The sequence below is a fragment of the Hylobates moloch genome, unplaced genomic scaffold (genome assembly GCF_009828535.3).
Source record: "Hylobates moloch isolate HMO894 unplaced genomic scaffold, HMol_V3 SCAFFOLD_13, whole genome shotgun sequence".
NCBI classification, from domain to species: Eukaryota; Metazoa; Chordata; class Mammalia; order Primates; family Hylobatidae; genus Hylobates; species Hylobates moloch.
The window spans coordinates 35,558,133-35,580,193 of NW_026652288.1; the positions used below are offsets into that span (position 1 = coordinate 35,558,133).

A 22,061-nucleotide genomic window follows, 5' to 3' on the forward strand; every position below is an offset into this window, starting at 1 on the left:
AGGCCACACGGCTAGTGACCGGGAGAGCCAAGGTGGCACCCCATCAGAGTGAGTTACTTCCAGATGGAAGACAGACTGGGGCACCATTTTTTCCACCCAGTGGCCATGGCTGACATTGGCCTTCTCCCTGCCATCACTGCCATGGTGTGAATTCAGGTCCCACCCCTTTCGTCAGCCTCCTTACTGGCCTCCTGGCTTCGAGTCTCTCCACTTCCCAGCTTGTCCTCCGGTAGAACCTTTCTACAGTGTGAGTCTGATCTGTCACTTGTATGCTTTAACTGAAGCCCCTGAGGCCCTCAGGATAAAGCTTAGCCTTCAAGGGCAAAGAAGATCTTAGGTCAGGGTCCCAGGAAGCTGACTCTGAGATGGAGATGTAGAGGCAGGAGGTGTGATGGCGCGCCCCTGGAAACCTGCCCCGTGCCGGAGGGAAGGAAGCAGGCTTGGGCAGAGGAGTTGAGCTGCGCTGCAGTCACAACTGGGCCTTAGCCGTCCCACAGGCAGCTCTGGAGCTGAGCTGGCTGTCAAGGACCTCCCCCTGTGGTAAGATGCCAGGCCTTTAAGCACCCACTGATACGTCACTGGACGTGGGCTGCTCTTGGGGAGAGTCAGGACTTTGGGCGAGGGGACGCTCTTCCACGGACAGAGCTGAGAGCCATCAGCCACCTACACCCTGGGCAGCTGAGGCAATGAGTGCCCCATTCCTGAAACAGAGTCTGGGTAGCCACCATGGAGTCCACTATAGCAGTGCACTGGTTAGGAGCCAGAAGGAGCCAGCTTCAGGTCCCCAGTGCTCCCACATGATCCCTGGAAAGCCACTTATCTCTGAAGGTCAGTCACTCCTCTTGAAAAGGGGCTAATGTTACCTCCCTCACAGAGGGTTTTTGTTTGTTTGTTTGTTTTTGAGACAGAGTCTCACTCTGTCACCCAGGCTGGAGTGCAGTGGCGTGATCTTGGCTCACTGCAACCTCTGCCTCCAGGGTTCAAGCGATTTTCCCGCCTCAGCCTCCTAAGTAGCTGGGATTATAGGCACGCACCACAATGCCGGCTATTTTTGTATTTTTAGTGGAGACGGGGTTTCGCCATGTTGGCCAGGCTGGTCTCGAACTCCTGACCTCAAGTGATCTGTCCGCCTTGGCCTCCCAAAGTGCTAGGATTACAGGCATGAGCCACTGCACCCAGCCAGTGAGTTTTGAGGTGATTAAATGAGAGCGCATTTGCACAGAGCCTGGCACATGCCTGGCTCACATGTGGTCACTACTACTACATACCTTTCTTGAGGCGGTCTGTATGTGAGTGTGGTTAGAAGCATGGGCTTTGGAGTTGGCTAACCCTGGATTCAAATCTGGACTTACTCCTTACTGGCTTTGTGACCTGCAGGCAGGTGGCTGCCCCCTCTGAGCCTCAGTGTCCCTTCAAATGGGGAGTGGTGACCCCCTAACTTGGAGGGGTATCACAGGGGACAGATGAGATCAGCACAGGTCATAGATGCTGTCATGACCAAGACGATACCCACCCACCTCACCTGTGGCCTCCACACCCTGGGAATGGGAGCCTTGTCTACTTAGCTATGTCCCCAGCTCAGGGCCTGACAAACGGCAGTTTTCCAGTAAATTAGTGTTGAATGGGCAATTGACTGATTCTATCAAGGAGTCTTTAGAAATGTCGTCCCCAGTTCTCTTCATCTGATAGAAGATGCACACACACACCGGGCATGGTGGCTCACGCCTGTAATCCCAGTACTTTGGGAGACTGAGGTGGGCAGATCACTTGAGGTCAGGAGTTCGAGGCCAGCCTGGCCAACATGGTGACACTCCATCTCTACTAAAAATACAAAAATTAGCCGGGCATGGTGGTGCGTGCCTGTAATCCCAGCTACTCAGGAGGCTGAGGTTAGATGAGTGGATTGCAATCGAGTCACTGCAGCTCACCTCCGGTTAAGCCATTCTCTGCCTCACCCTGAACAATAAACCACGCCCGGCTAATTTTTTTGTATTTTTAGTAGAGACGGGGTTTCACTGTGGTCTCGATCTCCTGACCTTGTGATCAGCCCACCTCAGCCTCCCAAAGTGCTGGGATTACAAGCGTGAGCGACTGCGCCCGTCCTCCTGCTTACATTTCTTACCCGACCCTGTCTCCTGGGAGGTTGCATCAAGTCCTCTAGATTGTATTTTCAAGTGACATGTAGTATTTGTCTTCCAATTCTAAAATGTTTACTCATTGTGAAAAACACACGTCCAGGCATGGTGGCTCACACCTGTAGTTCTAGTGCTTCGGGAAGCTGAGGCAGGAGGGTCACTTGAGGCCAGGAGTTTGAGACCAGCCTGGGCAACATGGTGAAACCCCATCTCTACAAAAAATTTTAAAAATTAGCATAGTGGCACACACCTGTATTCCCAGCTACTTGGGAGGAGGCTTGAGATGAGAGGATTGCTTGAGCCCAGGAGTTCAAGGCTACAGTGAGCTATGATTGTGCCACTGCATTCCAACCTGGGTAACAGAGTGAGACCCCATTTCTAAAACAGAACAAAACAAGACAAAACATAGGTTGGTACAGAGAAGGAAAATACTGCAGAATACCTGTTTTTATGCTTATTTGTTATTTGGAAATTTTACATATGTTGTGTTTCAGGTTATAAAACACTGTTTATACTAAGTATAATCCCATTTTGCACAAAAATAGTGGGTATATGTGCATCAAAAAATTATAAACAGGTCAGATGCAGTGGCTCATGCCTGTAATCCCAGCACTTTGGGAGGCCGAAGTGGGAGGATCGCTTGAGCCCAGGAGTTCAAGACCAACCTTGGCAACATGGTGAAACCCTATCTCTACAAAAATTGAAAAAAATTAGCCAAGTGTGGTGGCATGTGCCTGTAGTCCCAGCTACTCAGGAGGCTGGGAGGTGGGAGGATCACCTGAGTCTGAGAGGTTGAGGCTGCAGTGAGCCATGATTGCACCACTGCACTCCAGCCTGGGCGACAGAGTGAAACCCTGTTTTAAAAAAATAGGCTGGGCACGGTGGCTCACATCTGTAATCCCAGCACTTTGGGAGGCCAAGGCGAGCAGATCACCCGAGGTCAGGAGTTCGAGACCAGCCTGGCCAACATGGTGAAACCCCATCTCTACTAAAAGTACAAAAAAGTTAGCCAAGCATAGTGGTGTGCACCTGTAATCCCAGCTACTCAGGAGGCTGAGGCAGGAGAATCGCTTGAACCCGGGAGGCGGAGTTTGAGCTGAGCTGAGTGAGGTTGAGGTGAGGTTGAGCTGAGGTTGAACTGAGGTGAGGTTGAGGCTGAGTTGAGCTGAGGTTGAGTGAGCTGAGATTGTGCCACTGCATTCCAGCCTGGGCGACAAGAGTGAGACTCTGTCTCGAAAATGAAAATAAATAAATAAATAAAGTCCACTTCATTAAAAAAATTTTGCATTATACTGTGTTTCCGGTTATAAAACATATTTGTATTAAGTATAATCCTATTTTGCACAACAGTAGCAAGTATATATGCATTAAAAAGCATTTTTGCATACCATCAGAAATTTTCATAAGCAATTATTTGAGAAGGAACTCTTTTATTTTCTGTTTATTTATGTAATACTAAATGATAAAATATCAAATGGTACAAATAGCAGAAACACTGGATATACATGATGGTCTCACACCTCAGAGACCATACTCGTCCAACTCATTTTCTGCAAATTCATTAATACAGGTACCTCTTTAAATTTCTTAATTTTTTTGAGACAGAGTCTGGCTCTGTTGCCCAGGCTGGAGTGCAGTGGCACGATCTTGGCTCACTGCAACCTCCACCTCCCAGGTTCAAGTAATTCTTCTGCCTCAGTCTCCCAAGTAGGTGGGATTACAGGCACCTGCCACCATGCCCGGCTAATTTTTTTGTATTGTTTAGTAGAGACGGGGGTTTCACCATGTTGGCCGGGCTGGTCTCGACTCCTGACCTCAGGTGATTTGCTCGCCTTGGCCTCCCAGGGTGCTGGGATTACAGGCGTGAGCCACCATGCCCGGCCTAAATTTCTTAAATTTTTATTTTTGCAAAAATGATATCCTGCTATACTTGCTGCTGTGTAGTTTGCTTTTTTTTACTTATAACTTGGCCATCTTCCCATGTTAGTACACATAGATCTGCCTCATCTTTAAAAACAGCTACATTTAGGCCAGGCACAGTGACTCACGCCTATAATCCCAGCACTTTGGGAGGCCGAGGCCGGGGGGGATCACCTGAGGTTGGGAATTCGAGACCAGCCTGACCAACATGGAGAAACCCCATCTCTACTGAAAATACAAAAAATTAGCTGGATGTGGTGGCGCATGCCTGTAATCCCAGCTACTCAGGGGGCTGAGGCAGGAGAATTGCTTGAACCTGGGAGGCAGAGGTTGCGGTGAGCTGAGATGGTGCCATTGCACTCCAGCCTGGGCAACAAGAGCGAAACAAAAACAAAACCAAACCAGCTACATTTAGTCATTCACTTACTGAACAGCTATTGAGCAACTATTCTGCGCCCACTCCCTCCCGGCCACTAGGGGGCAGCAGTGTAATGAGCAGATGTGCTCCTTGTCCCCTCCTTCCCCCCCGCCCCCACTGCTGATGTTCTAGTGGGGGAAACTGACAGCGGATATATTAATATCATGTTAGGTGAAGCAAGGTAAGGAGATAAAAGTGTCTGGTGCGTGGATGCTGTTTTAGACAAGGTGGTTGGATAACGTTTGAGAAGAGACCTGAAAGGGTTGGGGAATACAGTCCTGAGAAGACCCACCAGGGAGGGTTTCATGAGGGCAGAAGTTTGACTATTTTCCTCACTTCTGCATCCCCAGCGCCTAGAACCATCTGACACCCAGCTGGTGCGCAGTAAATAATTGCCGAGTGAAAGGATGGATCTGGGGAAGAGTGTTTTCCAAGTAGAGAGCCCATATGTATAAAGACTTCAGGGGAAAAGTGTGGTTGAGGGGAAAAAGTGAGGGGCAGAGAGATCCGAGAGCAGGGCCCACATCACAGGGCCTCACAGTCACTGCTAAGGATTGTGGCTGTAATTTTTTTTTATTATTTTTTAGTTTTTGAAACAGGGTCTTGCTCTGTCACCTGGGCTGGAGTGCAGTGGTGCAGTGCAGTGGTGCCATCTTGGCTCACTGCAACATCAGCCTCCCAGGCTCAAGCAATCCTCCCACCTCAGCTTTTCCAGTAGCTGGGATTACAGGCACGCTCCACCACGCCTGGCTAATTTTTGTATTTTTGTAGAGGCAGGGTTTTGCCATGTTGGCCAGGCTGGTCTTGAACTCCTCGGCTCAAGCAATCTACCTGCCTCGACCTCCGGAAGTGCTGAGATTACAGGTGTAAGCCACCATGCCTGGCCTTGGCTGTTATTTTTATTGTGCTGCAGAGCCACTGGAAAGTTTTAAGCAAGGAATGTGCCATGATATTTTATTTTATTTATTTTATTTTGAGACAGAGTCTCACTGTGTAGCCCAGGCTGGAGTGCAGTGGTACGACCACAGCTCACTGTGACCTCCACCTCCTGGGTTCAAACAATTCCTGTGCCTCAGCCACCCAAGTAGCTGGGATTACAGGCGCACACCACCATGCCTGGCTAATTTTTATATTTTTAATAGAGACGGCGTTTTGCCTTGTTTCCATGCTGGTCTTGAACTCCTTGCCTCAAATGATCCATCTCCCTTGGCCCCCTCAAAGTGCTGGGATTACAAGCATTAGCCACCGTGCCCAGCCTCATCAATTTTTTTTCTCCTTTTTATTGAGGTGAAATTTATGTCACATAAAAATAACCACTTTAAGGAGTGCAATTCAGTGGCATTTAGTACATTCACAGTGTTGTGTAATCACTACTGCTCTCTAGCTCCAAAACATTTTCATAACCTCCCAGAAAACTCATACCCATTAAGCAGTCGCTCCCCATTCCCTCCCCGCCACCCCAACCCCTGGCAACCACCCATCTTTCTGTCTCCATGGGTTTACCTATTGCAAATATTTCACATAAATGGAATCATCCAATATGCAGTCTTTGTGTATGGCTTCTTTCACTTGACATGATGTTTCCAACTTTTCAAAGTTCATCCACATCATGGCATATACCAGTACTGCATTCCCTTTTTTTTTTTTTTTTTTTTTGAGACGGAGTCTCGCTCTCTCACCCAGGCTGGAGTGCAGTGGCATGATCTTGGTTCACTGCAGCTTCCACCTCCTGAGTTCAAGCAGTTCTCCTGCCTCAGCCTCCTGAGTAACTGAGACTACGGGCACACGCCACGACACCCGGCAAATTTTTGTATTTTTAGTAGAGACAGGCTTTCACCATGTTGGCCAGGATGGTCTCGATCTCCTGACCGCCTGATCCACCCGCCTCACCCTCCCAGAGTGCTGAGATTACAAGCATGAGCCACTGCTCCTGGCCTGCATTCGTTTTTATGGCTGAATAATATTCCATTGTATGCATAGACCAGCAGGATCTAATTTTTAAATCATTTAAAAATGATTGCGTTGGCTGCTGTCTTGAGGACCACCTTAGTGGGACAAGAGTAGAAACTGAATGGTCCATTTAGGAGGCTGTTGGAGGGTGTGGATGAGAGAAGATGTTGCCTTGGTTTAAGTGGCAGCTGTGTCAGGCGTGCAGCCAGCTTGGATGTGCATAAGAGGAAGAGAGGAATCGGGGTGACTATGGGGTTTGGCCAGGGCAGCTGGCGAATGGCGAGGCCAGTTTCCATTATAAGGAGGACGTGGGAGGAGCAGTTTGCTGGGGCTGGGAAACAAGAGTTTTCCCTGGGCACGGATCATTTGAGATGCCTGCTTAAAATTCAAGTGAGGATATAAGGATTCCATTGTGTGGCTCAGCATGAATTATTTACCATATCCCCTATTGATGGCTATTTGGATGGCTTCCAGTTTTGCTAGCATAGCCAATGTCACGATAAACTTGGCCCGTGGATTTGTGGGAGTGTTCCTGAGGGATACATTCCAAGAAGTGAAAGTGCTGGGTCAAAGGGTATGAATTTTTTCTAAGTGTATACTGCCAAATGGCTGTTCAAAAAGGCTTCACCAATTGATATTCCTACCAAAAGTGCATGAGAATGTGAAATTTCCCATACTCTTGCCAACAGTCAGTGTTATCAGTCTTTAAAATAAAATCTTTGCCCATCTCAAAGGCCAAATATAATATCATTGTTTTAACCTAAACAGAATGTTACTTGGCCGCATACTAGTAATTCCATGTGGATATACCATAATTTATTTAGCCATTTTTCATAACTAGTTGTTTCCAGGTGTTTTTATTGTTTGTGCTCTTATAAATAACCATTAACAAACATCTTTTTCTATTTTTGAGATTGATGTCTCACTCAGTTGCCCAGGCTTGAGTGCTGTGGTGCCATCACAGCTCACTGCAGCCTCAACATCCCCAGGCTCAGGTGCTCCTTCCACCTCAGCCTCCTGAGTAGCTGGGACTACAGGTGTGCACCACCATGCCTGGCTAATTGTTTTGTATTTTGTTGCCCAGGCTGGTCTTGAGTTCCTGGACTCAAGTGGTTCATCCATTTTGGCCTCCCAAAGTGTTAGGATTACAGGCATGGGTCGTTGCACCTGGCCAACAAGCATCTTTATGCACAAAAGGTTTGCCTGCATTGCAGCCTATTTTGTTAGGATTGGTTCTCTGAACAGAGTAACTGGGTGGAAGAAGACCCTTTTTGTGGCTTTTGTGATATTTTGTTGAATTATTTTCCAGAAAGACTACAACAGTTTCTATATAGGCTCCTTCTCAGCATTGAGTGTTTTTATCGGCTTTTAGCTATTTAGACAACTCCCTGTCATTTTCATGGATGGCGCATCATTTTGATTTTTCCTGCTTTGACTGGTAGACCACACAGTGGGACTTATGTGGTCAAGTGATTGATGGAATCTGAGCCCAGGTTAACTCAGAAGGGGCCTGATGGGCCATGGCCCCACCCTGTGTTTTCCCAGTTCCTGGCTTTATAACTGGAATAGACACAAATGGTAGCTGGCAGAATCCCACGTTGGCGCACTGACCCATGGAATCAAGGCCATTATGGTAGAAAGAGCCATGTGGAAGGTCCTAGAACTCCCTGTCTTTCCCAGAATAGTAATTCAAAGGCAATTCTCTATCCTTTGTGGAAATTGTGGAGATTAGTGTCACCATTAACAGCTTGGAAGAAGCAGGGGTAGTGATCCCATCTACATTCAGCTGGCCTGTTTGGCCTGTACAGAAGGCAGATGGATTTTGGAAGAATGACTTTGGATTATTGTCAACGTGATCAGGGGTGACTCCAATTGCAGTTGCTGTCCCAAATGAAGTTTCTCTACTGGAGCAAGTCAGCACAGCCCTTGGAAGCTGGTGTGAGCTACTAACCTAGCAGATGCTTTTTTCTCCATACCAATTTCCAAGGGCTACCAGAAGGCAGGGTTCACATCTTCACAGTCTTGCTCAGTGTGACATCAACTTTCCCACTTTCTGACCTGATTTAGGCTGCAAAGAACTTGAACTCTGCAGTCCACATAGCCTCACACTACTCCCCTACATTGACAACATTATGCTGATCAGATCTGATGAGCAGGAAGTAGTTGAGTAAGTGCGGTTGGCATTAAACCTGGCGGATGGCAGTCTGACAGGGTCCAGTCTGGATACAAAACAGCACCGGTTGCCAGACACAGTGGCTCATGCCTGTAATCCTAGCACTTTGGAAGGCTGAGGCAGGAGGATTGCTTGAGCTCAGGAGTTCAAGACCAGCCTTGGCAACATAGCAGGACCTTGTTTCTACTAAACGTTAAAAAAAAAAAAAATTAGCTGGGCATGGCACATGCCTATAGTCACAGCTACTTGGAAGGCTGAGGTGGGAGGATCACTTTAGCCTGGGAGTTCGAGACTACGGTGAGCTATGATCACGCTGCTGGACTCCAGCCTGGGCGAGAGGGCAAGACCCTGCCTCAAAAACAAAAACAAAACCCGGGCTGGGCACGGTGGCTCACACCTGTAATACCAGCACTTTGGGAGGCTGAGGTGGGTGGATCACCTGGCCAACACAGTGAAACCCCATCTCTACTAAAAATACAAAAATTAGCCAGACACAGCGGCACGCACCTGTAATCCCAGCTACTCAGGAAGCTGAGGCACAAGAATCGCTTGAACCCAGGAGGCAGAGGTTGCAGTGAGCCGAGATCGTGCCACTGCACTCCAGCCTGGGCGACAGCGAGACTCTGTCTCAAAAAAAGCCAAAACCAAAAACAAAACAAAACCCAGCTCCATTTACTTGAATAGAATCATATCAGGTATTTGAACAGAGAGTATTTAGTATAAAGAATTGTTAACTAAATGTAAAATTGTCAACCAGCTAACTTAAGGGGTAAAAAGAAAACTAAGAGGTCATGGCAGTAGCAATGGCAGAAAGCAGCTACCACCCTTAGTCCTTAAGGGACAAGGAGAAGAGTTTGAAAGATGAAAACTTAGAAGCTTAGAGGTGGGGCCCCACAGAACTGAGACTTAGACTGCTGAGGAGGGGGTGCTGTTTGGTTGATGCTGTGACATTTGGTGGACTTTTTGGATTTTGGTGGCAACTCATACCACATTGGGATGTGCTACTTCAATCCATTTACTTTCCATACACCCCATAAGGCTTTTCATTTGGAGTGAGGTCCAGAGCATCAAAGACTCTGCAGCCAGTCCAGGCTGCATGTGAGCTGATCTGCCACCTGGGCCAGATGTAACCAGCAGATTGGGAGATTCATTCACAAAGTATTGATGGCAAATAGGAATGCTGTATGGAGCCTTGAGCAAGCACCAGTGGCTAGCTCATGGTGCAGACCTCTAGGGTTTTTTTGTTTGTTTTGAGACGAAGTCTCACTCTTGTCCTCCAGGCTGGAGTGCAGTAGCGTGATCTCGGCTCACTGCAACCTCAGCCTCTCAAGTAGCTGGGATTACACAGGCGCCTGCCACCAGGCCTGGCTAATTTTTGTATTTTTAGTAGAGACGGGGTTTCACCATGTTGGCTAGGCTGTTCTCAAATGCCTATGCTCAGTTAATTCTTAAAAGTTTTTGTAGCAGCCAGGCTCAGTGGCTCACGCCTGTAATCCCAGCACTGTGGGAGGCTGAGGAGGGTGGATCACGAGGTCAGGAGATTGAGACCATCCTGGCCAACGTGGTGAAACGCCATCTCTACTAAAAATACAAAAATTAGCTGGGCATGGTGGCACACACCTGTAGTCCCAGCTACTCGGAAGGCTGAGGCAGGAGAATTGCTTGAACCCAGGAGGCAGAGGTTGCAGTGAGCTGAGATCGTGCCACTGCACTCTAGGCCAGCTACAGAGCAAGACTCTGTCTCAGAAAAAAAAAAATTTTGTAGAGACAGAGTCTCACTGTGTTGCCCAGGCTAGTCTCGAATTCCTGGGCTCAAGCAATCCTCCTTCTTTGGCTTCTCAAAGTGCTGAGGTTATAGGCATGGGCCACTGCACTGACCTAGCCAGCTTTTTCTGGCCAGAGTGTAAGTATTTTCAGCTTTGAGGCCTTACTGTCACAACTCCTTAGCTCTTCTGTTGTATGGAAAGTAGTCATGGACAATACAGTGGGCGTGGCTGTGTTCCAATAAAACTTGATGTACAAAGGCAGGCAGATGGGCTGGACTTGGCCCAAGGGCCATAGCTTTCCCACCTCTCACTCTCAAGTGTCATGGAGGTATCATGGCAGGAAGTGGCCACATCCCTAGTTCTGAAGGAAGAAAGGGAAGAGCTGAAACTCTTGGAAACTTAGAGGAAGGGCTCTGTGGAGCTGAAAGTCAGACCCTGGGGAGAGGTGCCTGCAACTGGCACTGGATTCTGGAGAAAGGCTGGATGAGATGGGTTTGTAGATGTTGGGAAGCTGCACACCAGATTCATCTGCTGCCAGGAGAAGAAACGATGCTGCCAGAGGGGGCGGAAGGTGGCTGGTGTGGGAGAGGAGACAGGAAGGAGCAATCTCTCCTCCCTCTTCAGTCTGGCAACCTCCCTCTAGCGCCCCTTACTGGCAGAGCCTGGCAGGGCGCAGCAGGCAAAGCAGTAATATGGTTTGTACAGAACAGGGTATACAGGATGGGTTGGGAGCTGAGGGACTATCACAAGTGCTTTGATTGGCTTTGGGCATTTAGATGACACCCCCCCATCATTACAAGTGACTTATCATTCAAATTCTTCCTGAATTCATTTCGGAGATTAAATAACTGTGAGGGAGCCCATCAGGGTAGGGGCTAGAGGGTATATGTCAGGGTGGGGAAGTCATCTCTAAGAAGTAGGTCTTTTACCATACATGGTGGCTCACGCCTGTAATCCTAGCTCTTTGGGAAGCCAAAGTGGGAGGATTGCTTGAGCCAAGGAGTTCAAGACCAGCCTGGGCAACATAGTGAGACCCCCATCTCTACAAAAAATGAAAAAATTAGCCAGGCGAGGTGGCATACACCTGTAGTCCCAGCTACTCAGGAGGTTGAGGTGTCAGAGAATCGCTTGAGCCCAAGAGTTTGAGGCTGCAGTGAGCCATTTTCACACCACTGCACTCCAGCCTGGGTGACAGAGCAAAACCCTGTCTCAAAAACAAAAAGAAATAAATAAGCCTTTCTTTTAGAAATGAAAAGTGAGTAGGAGGAGGGAAGGGGGCTCCAAAGGCTCTGGGAGGAGCCTAGGAGGAACTTGCAGCATTTAGGATCCTTCCATCCCACCTTCAGATGAGACCCAAATCTCACTGTGTCTCTCCACCACCAGTGCTGCCACTCAGTCCTGCCCCCAGCACCGTGATGGGCATCTGCAGTTGGCTCCCTGGTTCCCACATCCACTCTTGCGCCTGCGGTCTGATAATGTCACCCTCTGTTCACACCTTCCTATATGACATCCTCATGCAATGTCCTCTATTGCCCAAGGTGCAGAATCCGGTTACCTTACTGTGGCCCGCAAGGCCCTGCCAGGCTCTGGGCCCCACTCTGCTGCCTTTCCTGCCCTTCCTATTCTGCTCCAGCCTTGCTGGATGCTGCAAGTCTCTTCCCACCATAGGGACTGAACCCACTGATACCTCAGCCTGGAACCTTCCCCCCTAGGTCTTCTCCTGCCTTTTCTGCACTTCCTTCGTGTTGCTATTCAAATAAGACCCCCTTGCAACAGTGGGGAGCAGATCCAAAACAGCATCTCCCTCCAGTCTCTATCTTGCTGCCTGCTTGATTTTTCATCACAGCACTTGTCACTACCTGACATTGTATGTTTCTATTCACTACCATATCCCCAAAGCTAGAATTGTGCTGGGCTAGTGGAGGGCGCTCTGCAAATATTTGTCAGGCAGGTAAATAAATGAAATAATGAACAAATGGAAAGGGCAGTGTGCCTGCAATGTGGGACACAGGGCAAGATGGTAGGGGGTGAGGCTGTGGGGGTTGGATGGTGTGGGATGTTTTGGGGCCAGGTGTAAGACAGGGTCTCATAAGGGGAACAGGTGTGGCACATAGTCTTATTGGGGTGATAGGTGTGGTCAGGGCCTCATTGGGCCGGGTGAGGCGTTTGGATGACAGTTTAAGAACAAGGTGGCCGGATGCGGTGGCTCATGCCTGTAATCCCAGCACTTTGGGAGGCTGAGGCAGGTGGATCACCTGAGGTCAGGAGTTCAAGACCAGCCTGGGCAACATGGTGAAACCCCATCTCTACTGAAATACAAAAATTAGCCGGGCATGGTGGCATTCACCTGTAATCCTAGCTACTCGGGAGGCTGAGGCAGGATAATTGCTTGAGCCCGGGAGGTGGAGGTTGCACTGAGCCATGATTGCACCACTGCACTCCAGCCTGGGTGACAAGTGAGACTCCGTCTCCAAAAATATAATAATAATAAATAGGGCCGGGTGTGGTGACTCATGCCTGTAATCCCAGCACTTTGGGAGGCTGAGGCAGGCCGGTTACCTGAGGTCAGGAGTTCGAGACCAACCTGGCCAACATGGTGAAACCCCATCTCTACTAAAAATAAAATATTAGCCGGGTGTGGTGGCATCTGCCCGTAGTCCCAGCTACTCGGGACACTGAGGCAGGAGAATCGCTGAAACCCAGGAGGCAGAGGTTGGGCTACAGAGAAAGACTTGGTCTCAAAAAAAAAAAAAAATAGTAATAATAAAAAGAACAAGGTGCCGTGTCTCATGCCTGTAATCCAAGCACTTTGGGAGGCTGAGGCAGGAGGATCACTTGAGCCCAGCATTTCGAGACCAGCCTGGGGAACATAGCCAGACCCTGGTCTTTCTAAGAAATAAATAAAATTAGTCAGGCATAGTGGCTCGCACCTGTGGTCCCAGCTACTCAGGAGGCTGAGGTGGGAGGATCACTCGAGGAGTTTGCAGTGACTTATGATTGCACCACTGCGTTCCAGCCTAGTTAACAAAGCAAGATACTGTCCCTTATAAATAAAAATACAAACAGGCAGAGTCATTGCAGAATTTATTTATTTTTAGTTTTAGTAGAGATGGGGTCTTGCTACATTACCCTGGCTGATCTTGAACTCTTGGCTCAAGCAATCCTCCTGACGGCCTTCCAAAGTGCTGGGTTAACAGGCATGAGCCACTGTGCCCAGCCCATTGCAGAATCTAAGCAGGGGAATACTGTGACCAGACTGTCATATGTTGGGATCTCTGGGGCTGCAGGCTGTGTGTCCTGGGAGGCAGAGACGAGCTATTCAGTCAGAGATGGTAGCCTGGGCGGGTGTGGGCGGTGGAGGCAGAGGGCAGTGACTCCATTCCAGAGGTGTTTAGGGGTCAAAATCAGAGGGCTTGAGGATGGGTGCAGTGAGGGGTGAGGGAGAGGCTGTGTACAGGACAACCCCCATGCTTCTGCCTGGGATGGTGCTGGATAGAAGATTGGATGTGGAGCAGTGTCAGGGAGAGGTGGAGGCCGCTGCTGCCGCCATATTGGCCAGAGGTTCAAGGACTCACTGATTCCTCCCATCAGTCAGCCCTCATTTCTTGAACTCCCTGGGATCCAGGGAGGAGTCACTCACCTGGGCCTGACCTCAGACACCCCCAGCCGTGGAGGGACCAGGGCAGCAGGCAGATAAAGCCCCTAGGAGGGGAGTGGTTCCGAATCCAGGGGTCAACTGTGGCAAGAGGCTTAGTTTCTGTGCCTCAGTTTCCTCATGCGTAGAATGGTAGAAATGGAGGTCCCTCTGCATTGGGTTGCTCTGGGGACCAAACAGGCTACTCTGGGGAAAACCCTGGGACAGTGGCTGCACGGGGTAAGTGCTGTGTGCGTGCAAGCGTCTGATTGCGTGAGGTTTCATTGTGGCACCAGAGAAGGAGAGGTCTCTGCATCTGGGAGGGCCCCAGAGGAAACAGCAACATTCCTGGGTTTCAGCTGAGGAGGATGGGACATGAGACACAGCAGATCCTGCTCTAAGCTGGCCCCTGAGCAGTGCCAGAAACACATGACATGTCCAGCTGGCCTTGCTGCTGAAACGCTTGTGGTTTAGCAGCAGAGGCAGAGAAGAAACAGATATTTTCCAAATTGAGCGAGTTGTTGAGATCAAGTGGTGTCTAGGGAGTGGGGGTCCATGAATGGCTTCCCAGAGGAGTGAAGGTGTGAGGAGCCCTGGAAGGATGGATGGGGTCCAGCTCTACAGAGTGGACAGGCGCCTCAGGCATAGCCAGAAAGAAGCTAGCACGAGAGAGGGGTGGCAAGTGGCCCAGGAACGTGGTGGGGGAGCTGTCGGCTGCCTGGAATGCCAGTCAGAGAGGCTGTACTCAGTCAAACCCGAGCAGGATCTGTTGGGAACCTGCTCTCTGTGGGCTCCAGGCTGCCTCACTGAGCCAGACAGGCAAGGAACCTGTAATGGAGTGAAGACAGCCTATTACCAAGCACCTGAGCAAGGCCATCTCCAGTCGTGCTAAGAACAGGGCGATGGGGCCAGGCACAGTGGTTCACGCCTGTAATCCCAACTCTTTGGAAGGCTGAGGTGGGCAGGTCACCTGAGGTCAGGAGTTCGAGACCAGCCTGACCAGTATGGTGAAACCCCATCTCTACAAAAAATACAAAAATTAGCCGGGCATGGTGGCATGCCCCTGTAATCCCAGCTACTCGGGAGGCTGAGGCAGGAGAACCGCTTAAACCCAGGAGGCAGAAATTGCAGTAACCTGAGATTGTGCCACTGCACTTCAGCCTGGGTGACAGAGTGAGACTCCGTCTCAAAAAAAAAAAAAAAAAAAAAGGGGGGGGGGGGCCATGGGGAATGTGAGAGAGGATCCTAGGGTGGGAGTGAGGTGGGGTCTGGAGGCTGCTTTGGGGAGGGCTGAAGGGCTGGGTGTGATGGGAGCCTGGAATGGGGAAGAAGAGCTTGGGGGAGAGCATGTGCAAAGGCCCTGAGGCGGGTGTGAGCCTGCTGCATTGAGGAAAAAACAGGCCATCATGGCTGGAGCAGAGCTGGCAAGACAGAAGATATGAGGGGAGGCTGGCAGAGCAGCTGAGCCCTAGGTCGCCAGGGCCTCTTGGCCATGAGAAGGTTTTGTCTTAGGTGCTGGGGGAAGCCATGGCAGGTTTTAAACAGGAGACTGTCCTCTTGGCTTATATGTGAGGAATGGACTGGGAGGTTATGAGTGGCGGTAGGGGGCGCTGATGAGGCGGCCAGTGCTGTAGTCAGGCGTGAGATACCAGTGGCCCAGGCCCGGGTGGTGGAGTTGTAGAGAAATGGACAGATCTGAGGAGTGTTTCAGGAGCAGAGCCACTGTCCTTGCCCGGCCCAGCAAGAGGCAGGTGTTTGGCCCGAGGCATGGCCCCAGGAATGAGTGAGGAGAAGGCCAGTGTGGGAACAAAGGATGGGGGGCCCTTAGGCTTTCAGGAGGAAGTGGGGTCTTGAGCGCCTGGCCCCAGGATCGGAGCCCACCTGGAAGGCCATTGCTTCCTCCTCTCTGAAATGAGGATGTGGCCACCACGCAGGACCTTGCTAGGACAGACCCTCAGTGGGTGCTTAAAATAACTGAGTCCTGTATTAGCTGTGATGATTCCCACGACAATTCACGTATTAGTCATAAAAGTGGCAAGTGTACAACAAAGGGGATAGAAGCTCCCTATGCTCAACACCCAGGAATTCCCAGAGAGATTCTCCGAATCCACATTCTGGGCCCCTGCCACACCGCCGCCTCTGGATGATGCTTCAGGGCTGTGCTGTCTCACTCTGCTCCTCAGTTATATTGAGGCTGGTGCCATCTCTCCTGTACCTGGCTTTAGCTGTTTAGCCTGTGCCGTCTCCCTCTCTGCTTGGGGTCATCTCTGGGGTCTGTGTCCTTTCTCCCCGACCTTGGATTTCACAGTGGGCCTGTCTGCTGTCTCTTTGACCGTGGATTTTGTTTTTAGCCTGTGCCACCTCTACCTACCTCGTGGTTGTCATTTGTGCCTGTGCCATCTCTCACCAACCTTGGGTTTGTATCTGGGTCCTGTCCCATCTATTTCTGACTCCAGGTGAAGTTTTGGGCCTAGACCATCTCTCCTTCATCCAGGGTTGTGCTTTGGTACCAGTGTCATCTCCTGACCAGGATGCTGTTTGGGGCTTGTGCCCTATATCCCTGATTATACACTGGGCTGGGGCCTGGGTTATGTCTCCACTGGCTGTGGACACATGCCGACCTGCACCCTTCCTCCCCGCCTGGGGTCATTTCTAGGCCCTGCATCCTCTCTCCCTGCTCTGTGTTCTGTCCGGGCCTGTATTATCTCGAGTGCTGTCAGTCTCAGCCCCTTCAGGACCTTGGCTCTTTTATGGCCCTAGGGAGAAGTTGCTGCTTGAATTGGAGTTTGGGGAACCCCTCCATCTCCAGCCCTTGATGCTGGGGCGCAGTTGAGGCCTAGGGGATGGAGTCAGTGTGCCTGGAGACGTGAGATGATGAGGATGGACATGCGATGAGGGTCCAGTTTCAGGCCCAAGGTGGGCTCCTGGAGTCAGTCCATGCTCCTGGTCCCTTCCCCTCCCTACCTCTCTCTCTCTCACCTCCCTCAGTTGCTCACTGTCTGTGCATTTCTCTCTAACTGTCCACTTCTGTCTTCCCCTGTGCCCCCCTCCGCCCCCGCCTGGCTTCCCCTCCAGCAGAAGGCAGACCTGGCTGTGGCCGCCTTCACCATCACAGCTGAGCGGGAGAAGGTCATCGACTTTTCCAAGCCCTTTATGACCTTGGGGATCAGCATCCTCTACCGAGTGCACATGGTATGGTTCCCCTGGAGACCGTGGGCTGCTTGCCTGGCATGGAGGCTCGGGGGCTGCGAGTGGGAGCCAGACTCCCCCAGGACCTCAGATGGGCTGGTCAGGCTTCAAAGTCCCTGGTAGGGCAGGGGCTGGGTGTGAGGCTTAGGCCAGGGGTGGCTCTGGGTTTCACTCCCTCTCCCCACAGGGCCGCAAGCCTGGCTACTTCTCCTTCCTGGACCCCTTCTCCCCTGCTGTGTGGCTCTTCATGCTTCTTGCCTACCTGGCTGTCAGCTGCGTCCTGTTTCTGGCTGCCAGGTGAGTCCACTGCCTACTGGGAAGGAAGGGGCTGGAGGAGGCACGAGCCGAGGCCTCTGGGACCGACCTGCCTCTTTTCTCTCGGAACTGTCCTTGGCCTTCCTTTTGGGGCCTCGGATTCCCTGCACCCTCTGTTCTCAATTTTGTACCCTGTGTCTGAGTCTCATTCTTCCCCTTGTGGCTCTGACTGTGCTCTGTGGTTCTCTGTTCAGGTCTCTCCCCTTCCCGCCTCTCCCTTTTTTGCCTCCTCCCTTCTCTGTTTCTCTCTGTGCATCTCTGTGTCTCTCTCTGCCTCTTCTATCTCCATCTCTGTGCATCTCTGTCTGCCTTTTCTCTGTGTGCTTCTGTCCATCTCGCTCCTTTTTCCATCTCTCCCCCTTTCTTCTGATCAGCGTGACTTTACCTTTTTCCTTTGCTTCTCTCCTTTTCCTCCCCACCTGGGCTCTGGGCCCCATCCACCCTCTGCACGTCTCTCCACAGGCTGAGCCCCTACGAGTGGTATAACCCGCACCCGTGCCTGCGGGCACGCCCCCACATCCTGGAGAACCAGTACACACTGGGCAACAGCCTGTGGTTTCCCGTGGGGGGCTTCATGCAGCAGGGCTCAGAGATCATGCCCCGGGCACTGTCCACGCGCTGTGTCAGCGGAGTCTGGTGAGAAGCTTTCTATTTGCCTCTGCCCGGGGCGGGGGAGGGACCCATCTGAGGCCTGGATGGGGTTGGGGCTGTGGCATCTCCTGGCAGATTTGATTCCCTGTTTTCCCTTGCAGAGCTATGTGACGAGGAATGGGGTGGGGAGAGCTGAGCTCCAGCTCTGCCGCTCACTGGCTGTGTGAGCTTGGCCAGGCCGCACCCCTCCCTTTGCCTCAGTGACCTTCCCTGAAAGATGGGGAGAAAGATGCCCACATCTCAGGGTTGTGAGGATTCAGTGAGGCTGCTATGGAAGAGCACTCTGTGAGCCTGACAGCCTTGTGTGGGCGGGGGGGGTACAATCGTAACAGGATCAGTGTCACTGTCTTGGACATTGCCCTGGTCATCACAGGGACATAGAATCTCCACACCAGGACAGCCTTCACTGCCTAGATGTTTTCTCAAAGTCCCACAGGGACCCAGTATCTCAGACAGAACTTCTTTGCCCCTGTCCCAAGCCCCAAGAAACTACATGTCAGACGGCAGACACCCACAGCTTGTGGTGTCTGGCCCACAGGTTTGTTATTGTTGTTGCTTTTGTTGTTATTTTGAGAGAGCCTCCCTCTGTCACCCAGGCTGGAGTGCGGTGGCACCATCTCAGCTCACTGAAGCCTCCACTTCGCAGGCTCAAGCGATTCTCCTGCCCTTTTTTTTTTTTTTTTTGAGACAGAGTCTCGCTCTCTTGCCAGGTTGGAGTGCAATGGCATGATCTTGGCTCGCTGCAACTTCTGCTTCCCGGGTTCAAGCGATTCCCCTGCCTCAACCTCCTAAGTAGCTGGGACTACAGGCACGCACTACCACACCCGGCTAGCTTTTTGTATTTTAGTAGAGACAGGATTTCACCATGTTGGCCAAGATGGTGTCGAACTCCTGACCTTGCGATCCACCTGCCTCGGCCTCCCAAAGTGCTGGACTTATAGGCATGAGCCACCGCGCCTGGCACACCTGGCTAACTTTTGTATTTTTAGTAGAGACAGGGTTTCACCATGTTGGCCAGGCTGGTCTTGAACTCCTGACATCAAGTGATCTGCCCGCCTCGGCCTCCCAAAGTGCTGGGATCACAGGTGTGAGCTACTGTGCCCAGCCTTGGCCCACAGTTTTAAGAAACTGGGAATTGGATGCCAACACTTGGAGCAAATTCACTCACAAATTTAGATTTCTTGCTTTCCTTGAAACTCGGGGAGATCTGGCAGTGCTTGGCTGGCATTCCTGCCTGGTGTCACAGTCTGCTCCCGTCCACCCCCGTTCCCACTGCCCACTGCAGTCGCCTGCTGGCCTGGCCTCCGTAAGCATCCACATTTGCTACCTTGGGCTTTAAATAGCAGCTGGACTTGGTTGCTGTTCCTGCAGTTCTTCTCACCTCCTGTTCCTCACGAGAACCATGGAGAGCCAAGGAGAATGCTTGCAACAGGGAATATGCTCCCTGGTTATGGATTAGGAGACTGAGACCGAGAGAGAAGGAGTAGCTTGCTAAAGACTGTGTAGTCAGTTAGAGGCAGGGCCCGGCTGGGGCCAGGACCAGGCTCCTTCCCCCATGCCAGTGGGCCCTCAGCACTGTCCAAGCTCAGCCTAGCCCTCAAGGCCCTTGGGAGCCTCTCCAGGGCAACCCCAGGTATCTGGCCTTCTTGAGGAACACTTCTTCCTCACCTCCCAACCACAGGATTCACTCACCCATGGTCATTCTTTTACAGGAAAAGAGTCTCAATCCAGACCCCAAGAGAGGGGTCTTGGATCTCCCACAAGCAAAAATTCAGGGCAAGTCCATAAAGTGAAAGCGTGTTAATTAAAAAAGTAAAGGAATAAAAGAATGGCTACTCCAATTGCGTGAACTCAGGAGGCAGAGGTTGTGGTGAGCTGAGATCTCCCCACTGCACTCCAGCCTGGGCAACAGAGCAAGACTCTGTCTCGATAAATAAATAAATAAATAAAAGAATGACTACTCCAAAGACAGAGCAGCCTTGAGGGCTGCTGTTTGCCCATTTTTATGGTTATTTCTCGATGACATGCTAAACAAGGGGTGGATTATTCATGCCTCCCCCTTTTAGACCATATAGGGTAACTTCCTGATGTTGCCATGGCATTTGTAAACTGTCATGGCGCTGGTGGGAGTGTAGCAGTGAGGACGACTGGAGGTCACTCTCGTGGCCATCTTAGTTTTGGTGGGTTTTAGTTGGCTTCTTTACCGCAACCCCTTTTATCAGCAAGGTTTTTATGACCTGTATCTTGTGCCAACCTCCTATCTCATCCTGTGACTTAGAATGCCTTAACCATCTGGGAATGCAGCCCAGTAGGTTTCAGCCTCATTTTACCCAGCTCCTATTCAAGATGGAGTTGCTCTGGTTCACACGCCTCTAACAATTTCACAGATGCCTGTTGAGCCTGTCCATGTGCCAGGCACTCAGGTGAGGAATCAGCCCCATTCCTGCCCTGGAGAGGCAGAGGAGCTGAGAATAAACAAACAGATAAATCAACACTGGACATCCTATTTTATTCAAAGAATAGGTCCCAAAGATATTATTTATTTGTGCCTTTTTCAATTCAAGACTAACCTTAATAGGTGGCAGGTTTTTCCTTCTCCTAACTAAGTGGAACTAACTGTGATATGGCAGGCATTAGCAATTCACTTGGTCCACTGACTTGGACACTTGCTAGTCTTGATGGCTTTTTAAAACGGTTTTGGATGGGCATCATTTCAAATGATACCCCTGTAGAGGATTGCTTGAGCCCGGGATGTTGAGGCTACAGTGAGCTGTGATCGCGCCATGGCACTCCAGCCTGGCTGACAGAGTGAGACCGTCTCAAATGAAAAAAAAAAAAAAAAAGAACAAAACCCTAAAAAACCCAATGAAAGCCCTATTTGTTTCCTATTGCTACTGCAAAAAATTACCACCAATTTGGTGGCTTAAAACAATACACATTTATTCTCCTGTAGTTCTGGAGGTCAGAAGTCTGAAATAGATCTCAACGGGGTAAAATCAAGTTCCTGGCAGGGCTAGTTCCTTCTGGAGGCTCCAGGGGGAGAATCTGTTTCCTTACCTTTTCCAGCGTTTAGAAGCCACTTGCATTCCTTGGTTTGTGGCCCCTTCCTCCATCTTCAGATCCAGCAGCATAGGATCCACAAATCTCTCTCTGTAACTTCCTTCTTCCACTCATAAGGACCCTTGTGATTCCTTTGGGCCTTCCTGGATAATCCAGAGTAATCCCCCCATATCCAGATCCTTAACTTAATCACAGCTGCAAAGTCCCTTTTGCTGAATAAGGTCACATCTTCACATGTTCTGGGGATTAGGATAGAGACTTCTTTGGTGCTGGTGGACGGGGCCTATTCTGCTGGCCACACAGTCCAAGCGAAATGTACTAATATTTTCCATATAATGATTTTGCAGATGCACATAAAATGTGCTATTGAGGAACCAAACAGGATACAGTAACAGAACAGTAGAGCATGGGAGCAGTCAGAGAAGGGTCCCCTGAGGAGGTGAACTGGGCTGAGTCCTAAAGGCAGAAACAGAGTCGTCCATGCCAAGGAGAGGGAGGAGCATTTTAGACAGAGGGAGAGGGCCAGGTGTGTGAGGTGCTGAGAGGGCGCCCAGGAGACCTGCCGTGACAAATCTAGTGGCGTCCTCACAGGAGGGTTGGGGGAGACCAGTGGCCTTGTCTCTGCCAGCCACTGCTTCTGCCGCCCGGCCAGGGGCCCTCTTCCTGAGGGTCACACTCTCTAGCCAGCTGTTTTCTGCCCCTTCCCATCGCTGTCACCCGGACAGCCCCCACTCATGTTTCCTCCCTCATCGGAGCCTTTGGCCCTGGGGCCCACTCTCTTCTGCACCCAAAGTCCTCCCACACATTCACTCATTCAGCAGATGTTTGAGAATCTTCAGATGTGACGTAG

The 22,061-nt window shown here is 50.6% G+C and overlaps 2 protein-coding genes across 6 annotated transcripts in view; one reads left to right on the forward strand and one right to left on the reverse strand.

Annotated features, from left to right (window-relative positions):
* LOC116480610 (carcinoembryonic antigen-related cell adhesion molecule 1-like) overlaps nucleotides 1-22,061 on the reverse strand; it is a 1,172,951-nt gene that overhangs the window by 940,367 nt on the left and 210,523 nt on the right.
* The window catches only part of GRIK5 (glutamate ionotropic receptor kainate type subunit 5), a 75,749-nt gene that overhangs the window by 33,703 nt on the left and 19,985 nt on the right, over nucleotides 1-22,061 (forward strand). For 4 of the 5 annotated variants that reach the window (XM_058426540.1, XM_058426543.1, XM_058426539.1 and 1 more), the window contains 3 exons: nucleotides 17,072-17,188; nucleotides 17,373-17,482; nucleotides 17,963-18,136. In XM_058426540.1, the coding sequence (XP_058282523.1) occupies nucleotides 17,072-17,188; nucleotides 17,373-17,482; nucleotides 17,963-18,136 (401 nt within the window). The remainder of the gene's footprint in view (nucleotides 1-17,071; nucleotides 17,189-17,372; nucleotides 17,483-17,962; nucleotides 18,137-22,061) is intronic. The other variant, XM_032172747.2, reaches the window with a different exon arrangement.